The sequence below is a fragment of the Helianthus annuus genome, chromosome 17 (assembly GCF_002127325.2).
Source record: "Helianthus annuus cultivar XRQ/B chromosome 17, HanXRQr2.0-SUNRISE, whole genome shotgun sequence".
Classification (NCBI taxonomy): domain Eukaryota; kingdom Viridiplantae; phylum Streptophyta; class Magnoliopsida; order Asterales; family Asteraceae; genus Helianthus; species Helianthus annuus.
The window spans coordinates 102,708,983-102,716,147 of NC_035449.2; the positions used below are offsets into that span (position 1 = coordinate 102,708,983).

At 37.7% G+C, this 7,165-nt stretch overlaps 1 protein-coding gene across 1 annotated transcript; it reads right to left on the reverse strand.

Annotated features, from left to right (window-relative positions):
* Positions 1-1,474: 1,474 nt before the first annotated feature.
* Positions 1,475-2,254, reverse strand: LOC110924667. The gene has a single exon (XM_022168658.1). It carries the CDS (start codon positions 2,252-2,254, stop codon positions 1,475-1,477), a length of 780 nt encoding a protein of 259 aa, XP_022024350.1.
* Positions 2,255-7,165: the final 4,911 nt, after the last annotated feature.

A 7,165-nucleotide genomic window follows, 5' to 3' on the forward strand; every position in this document is an offset into this window, starting at 1 on the left:
GGATTTTGGGGGTGTGACATAACATACCTTAAATAACCTCCACATAACTTAGAAATAAGTTTTTGGATGGTTTGGCGTGTTGAAATCAAGTTTATTCGATCGTAGGGACTATTTGTGTCAAACTGGCGAAACTATACCGACCGATTTGTATAGTAACGAACATTCCGGAACATGATCATAAGTTAAACATACCCTAAATATCCTTTACATAGCTTAGAAATAGGCTTTGAGGGGTTCGGTATGCTAAAATAAACTTTATTGATCAATAGGGACTAAAAGCGTCAAAAAATGCACAAGTTTGCATTTTTGCGCATATCTTACGCTCTGAATATATCCGGACATCCAAAAATTTATGAAATCATTAAAATATTTTATTTTAGTGATTGGAATGCAAAAACGCCATTCGTCGCGAATTTTGGATCGTACACGCGTTTGTTACGACTTCCGTCGTAATTAACCGAATAACGCGATCGTACGACCAAACGAACCAACATCCGAGATGTTTTTGAGCATGTTTTGAGTTCCCAATACTTAACTTCATGGTTATGTGTGGGGGGTTATGTAGGTAACGACAAATCCCGTTAGGTTATGGTACCATAGGATCTGACAAATCCCGTTATCAGACTACACCCATGGTTATGTGTGGGGGGTTATGTAGGTAACGACCGAATATGTGATTGTTAACTTACCCTTTCGTGGTTTGTTAATATGAGAAGCAAGATAGTCGAGTCACGAAGGTTTGAATGTTATTAGCGAGACGACCAAAAGTAGTTTCACTATTAAAACGAATACGATTTTGGGACGAGTTAAACGATTTGAGACGACTTAAACGAGTTAAACGATTTGGATAAACGATTGGTTTTGGGTAGTGATTAGATAATGGGACGGGTGTTGCATGATATAAACATGGAAGATACGCCGCTGGTACATCTTATATATAAGTGCTTTTATCATATTACATTTCGTGTCATTATTTAGTTCACTTGGGAAACGATTTTGAAACAATGTCACACAACGAGGTTTTCGAAATGATATAAACCATACGAGTTTTATTAACAAGTTTTTACGAGATATTTTACAAATTGGTTTACTAAAACAAATGTTTTGGGGTTAAGAATCATGGCTACGAGATTTTATAAACTATAACCAATTCGATTTGAGTTTGTTTTTTTTTTGGGTAAAGGGTGTACCCCGGTGATTCTATATATTCACAACCAAAAAACAAGTAGTGTAGAGAGTCTACACTAGTTCAATCATGAGACATGCCCCATGAAAGTAGACCAAAGAAAAGAAACCAAAAACACAACGTAACGTAAAAAACAACTAGACTAGAATCTAGAAAACATCATCAAGCAAAGTTAACTAATCAGCCGGCTCCATCGTCCATCTCTGAACTGCAAATCCCCCAATCTCCTAGGAGTCTTCACACATTGTCACAATTCTTCAGCTTCACTCCCATTAGTTTGTATCGAACCTATTGAACTATAATTGCACTAATCGTCTCCGGAGGTCTCAACTGGTTCTTGAATAATCTAGCATTACGCTCCTGCCAAATAACATAAGCACTAGCCGCCACCAACAATCTAGCAACATAGTTGGCCGCTGACTTAGACTTGACACGAACAAGAAGCCAATCAACAATATCACCCCACTTTGGTTGAACCGAGTCCATTCCCACTTTATGTCTGACCGTTAGCCAAACTTGTGTAGAGAATTTACACTCAAAGAATAAGTGACTGCGAGAGTCATTATTTTCATAACATAGCAAACAGCACATCATATTCATATTCCTCCTTCGCGAAAAATCCCATTTCAGAATCTTATCCTGGGTAAGCAACTTTCCTCTCGTGATTAACCACATTAAAAACGCATGCCGCGGAATGCATTGCGCGAACCATACAAGACCACACCATGCTATTTCCGGCTCACGATACCGAATCGAGTTCCAAACACAAGAAGTTGAAAATTCATCTATATCATCTCCATGTCGCCACATGAACCTATCAGGTTTATTCAGATTGATGGACAACTGATCCAGTTGGTTTAGGACTGGGTAGGTATCTCTCCAAGCGGCTGGCCAATTCCAATTGTTGTTGGAATATACTTCAGAAACCTTAGTCTCCAAATTGAATCCCCCATTTGCACTAAGTCTAGGCGATAGGAAATCACCCAGCGGCCCCAACTCACACCAAGAATCAAACCAGGCAGAAGTAGTAGAACCATTTCCAATGTCGGACCAAACAAAATTCCGCATAGTAGGCCGAATCTGAAGAATCTTTCTCCACGACCAGCAACAATTAGAAGGAGCTTTGTAGACCCAAAAGCTTTTACCCTTTAACCTGTAAGAGTGAACCCACTCAACCTACAATGAACTGTGCTTCGTAATAATACTCCAGATATGAGCCGTCATAAGAGCATTGTTCACATCACTAATCCGTCTAATACCCAAGCCACCTTCATACTTTGGAACACAAACTGCTTTCCAAGAGACTTTGGCTCGACCTCTATGAAACACACTATCTTGAGACCATATAAAATTCCGCATCAAAGCTTCCAAGTCATGAATTACCCTGGACGGGAATATAAAAACAGAAGACCAGTATATATGCATCGAAGATAAGACAGAGATGATAAGTTGTAACATGCCTGCAAAAGAGAGTAACTTATTCCTCCAATGCAAAATACGTTTCTCAAGCAACTCCACCATCACATTACAATCCTTATATAACAACTGCGAGGAAATAAGGGGCACACGAAGATAACGGACATGCAAAGTGCCCTCCGTAAAAGGCAAAATATTCAGAATAGCCGCTTTAATATAACTGGGCACATTAGAAAAGAAAACCGTACTCTTCTGAATACTGGGCACCAAACCGGACATTTTCGAGAATTTATTGAGGGAATTCATAATGCACCTAGCTGAAGCAATCTCACCTCTAGAGAAGAGGAACAAATCATCCGCAAAACAGAGGTTAATAATTTGTCGCTTTTCACATTTGTTATGAAATTTGAACGATGAGTCAATCCTAACTGCATGCTGTAAAATAGCCGTAAGAATCTCCATGACTAGCGTGAACAGATAAGGTGAAATGGAATTTCCCTGTCGTAACCCTCTACTACCCTTGAAGAAACCATGCACATTGCCATTTACACACACTGAATATGTTGGAGTGGATACACAAACCATGATCCAGTGAACCATTTTGGTATTAAACCCAAACCCAATCAGAATGTTCTTGAGAAACCTCCAATCTATAGTATCATACGCTTTTTGAATATCAACTTTAAACGCACAGCGAGGGGGCCGATATTCCGATGACAATTGTCCATCAACTCTTGCGTTAACAAAATATTATCAGAAATTCTCCTTCCTGGCACAAAGGCAGATTGATTGACATTAACAATATCATTCAACACCCCTTTAACTCTATCAGCAACAATCTTACTAATACACTTGTACATGACGTTGCAACAAGCAATAGGACGATAGTCTGTAACAACTGAAGGGGAGGATATCTTAGGAATGAGAACAATAAGAGTATGATTTAATTCCCGAAGCAACTTCCCTGTATCAAAAAAATCGATAATAGCATTTGAAATATCATTACCAATAACAGGCCACGCACTCTTAAAAACGCAGCAGAATAGCCATCTGGGCCCGGAGCTTTATCAATACCGATCGAAAACATTGCCCCTTTAACCTCTTCTGGAGTAACCTGACGAACCATATGAGCTGCTACACCTGGCTCCAACACCTTCGTAAATAAATCTGGTGCCGGATTAATCGACGTGTCACCTTGGGAGCCCAAAAAATTTTCATAATGGTCAACAAATGCTTGCTGGACCATATCACCTTCATACACATTCCCTCTCAAATCGCGAATAACATCAATACGGCTAAAATGATACCTGGAAGTTCAACAAAAGAGATTTGAGGACTTTACCTGGAAGTTCACCTGATGATTGGTTGTTATGTGACATTACCATAGAATGTTGTACGTAGCATAATCGCCATGAATGAAGTAGGGGGAATGCGAAGACATGTGACTTCTTTTGCAGCGCCAACCATTGTAAGTCTCTTCAGACTAAATATCGACCGTTGTGGAATCTTGTTTTAACATACCTCAGCATGACTCGTGTCATTTGCAGGATCACGTGGCAAAGTACCGCATTTCGGTTGTTGTTTCTCCCGCTGACGGGATTAGCATCGTTGTTGTCGTAACCATTTGTGGTTTCCCTAAGGCCTTACCTGGAAAGTCGTGTGTGATGTACTCTGACGTCCGTTGACGTATAGTTTAAGTTTCATGTATACTTGTGCACTAGCGTTTCGTTACGCATAGGTTACCTGCTAGGGTAATTAAAATAGCATAGACAATATAGATAATGCATTTGCCCGAGTTGTTAGTCACAGCTTCTAAGTGAGGACCTTTAATGAGTTTCGACATAAGTTTTCCAAAGGTCCTAAGTGCATGTTATCCAAAACTCAAAAATTTTTGCTTAATGTATGAATTTCTCTCGTTTATCGTGTATCAAATGCAATCCATGTGCATGTTTAAAATCAAAACAACTGACTCATTGTTCTTGGCAACGGTTGGAACCCATATTCGAGTCTTAGGCGTTCTGTATGCGTTCAATTCTTGATATCTAAGTCCCCGGAGGATAGTGAGGTTAAAGCCTAGGTATCTCTACAGAAACCTAATTCGCTGAAACCTATAGCTCTGATACCAATCTGTCACACCCCGAAATATCAGAGCTGGCGTGACTAGACTGGTATCTTCATTGCACAGCGGAAGCAATTAAGCTAAGACTTCTAGAAAATGAACGCCTGCTAAGTACTCGAATTCCCATGGCTTCTCTTATTCCAACCGTTCCATAGTTTTGAAAATGCAACCTGAGAAAGAACATGCGAAAAAGTCAACACAAAGTTGAGCGAGTTCATAGTTTGTTTTGAAAAGATTTAAAAGAAATCTTTTTGATAACCGGTTTTAAAGTTGTTAAGAAAATATAGTAAAATTATTTTCTTGGCATGATACATGAAAAACTGTGAGTCTAGCCCACAATAGTCTTTGTGCATTGCACGAGAGAGAGTGGGCCGAGCCCAAACGAACCTTTGTAAGCAGGATCAGCGCGTCCTCTTACTTAGGTATATTTTGAAAAACGTTACCAAAGTTTATAAATCCATGTATTTGTGAGTTTACATCAAATGAATCTTAAAAACATTTGAAAGTTCAGTTTATAAGTAGGTATGTAATGCGTCTATGAACATGTTGATCATTAATGTGTAGCTAAGACAATAATATGTGTGTCGACATAGGAAGCACTCAACCCGGTAGACGATTTAAGTGTCGATTCACTTCGACAGGGACACAAAAGCACTCTAAGTGGCCGCACAAGGACCGTGAGTGGGGCTCGCCCGTACCCGATAGATCTACCCCCTGTTCCGTGGTCCTTAAAAGGATTAATGGTGCCTAAGTTAGCGCCTATTCGCACGTGATCCAAGAGTTCATTCCATAGCTTAATCATACCCTAGTTAATATGTATTTCAAAAGAAAAAGGGGGACATAAACCCATTGGGTTGTCTCGTTGTTGTACACCGAACAACCCAGTCCCGTTGTAGTAACTAGGACATTCCTGTCACTAGTAATGAAAATCATGCACGTTTGTGAAAATACGCGTTTGTTTTGTAAAACTGGTATGTTTAGTATAAACCGTTCGTAAACCATTTGAGTTCCTTGAAATCCATTCGCAATATGGTTTAGAAATATGAGTTTTCGTTCAACGAAAAGTTGTTTATTTTTGCAAAACTTGCATGTCTTTCCACCCCCGAAAACATTTATAAAAATCTAAAACAGTAAAAAGTGGGGGTTATGAACTCACCTGAATATTCCTATGCAAAGCTAGCTTAGTGTGATTCCGTAGTGTCGTTCCAAGAATGTGAAGTAGCTAGCGTGCATCTATAGTATTCCTAACATGGAATAACTTATCAGTTTCTAATTTAAACGTAGCTAAACTACGTGTCCGAGCTCTACCGAATCGTTAACTAAACGATTCTATAAAGGTGTTGTTAGTTTGACTTAGAATAACCAATCGATGGTTATTTGATCCCGTTTATATTCGGGATAAGTCTAATGTCATGGAAACGACTTAGTTTTCAAATGATTTAGGATATATATTTATACGTATGATATAAATATGTTTTACGAAGTCGTCATGCCTAGGAATACGTAAATCGATAATAGTACGTAATTCGAAACGTCGTATATGATTTGGTAATATACCGTTGTAGTTTTCGTAGGATGGAAATAACTAAATATATATACATAGGTATATATATTCGAAACTCAACGTTTTAAATGAATATAATATAATCGACTATACTCATTTTATAATAAAATTCGTATTCAAGACGGTTGAAATAAATATAATTAATTATATTTATTTAAATGATTTTCTGAATATTAAATGTTGAATATAACTTACGACTTTCGTCATTTGAAATAATTATAACATTATATTCATCTTATAAAAATACATGGCGTAACGACGTTTGAAATAAATATAAACCGTCAAGTTTCTTTCATAAAAGTTTTATACTTTCATATAATTTTTTTTAAAGGCTTGCAGCAAATATAAATTTTTATATTTATTTTGTATAAGTTTCAAATTGCGTTGATTATAACTCGCGTGTGGTCGAAGTGTTATAACTTCATGTTATAACTCATAAAATGTCGTCAAGTAAATATACTTTCATATTTATTTTATAAGAAAGCTAGAATTTCGATACGTGTCGTACTTATAACAATATACGTGTGGTAAACCAGGTTTTTACGAAAATCAGACAGAGTTTCCTCTGTTTTTGTAATATCCCGACAATAATGTGTCGATTTATTTTGTTAAGATTCAACAATATTTCACAAACATTATATATAAAGTTTTCGCCAAGTATATCAAAACACCAAATATGAAACCAAATCACTAATGTAAAACCGTTAGTTAGTCAGGTCGAGCTCGGTTGCGAGTTTAACTAAGAAAGAACAAAGAATCTATATCGAACTAACTAAATTTCGTGTGGATATAACTTTACCGGGTCATGCGTTGACTGGTTTTGACCAGGCAGTTGACCGTTGACCGTTGACTGTTGACCGTCTGTTGACCATCTATTACT

Excerpts from the sequence above, each read along its gene's own strand:
- LOC110924667 (XM_022168658.1), bottom strand. The coding sequence starts at position 2,254 with ATGCGGAATTTTGTTTGGTCCGACATTGGAAATGGTTCTACTACTTCT.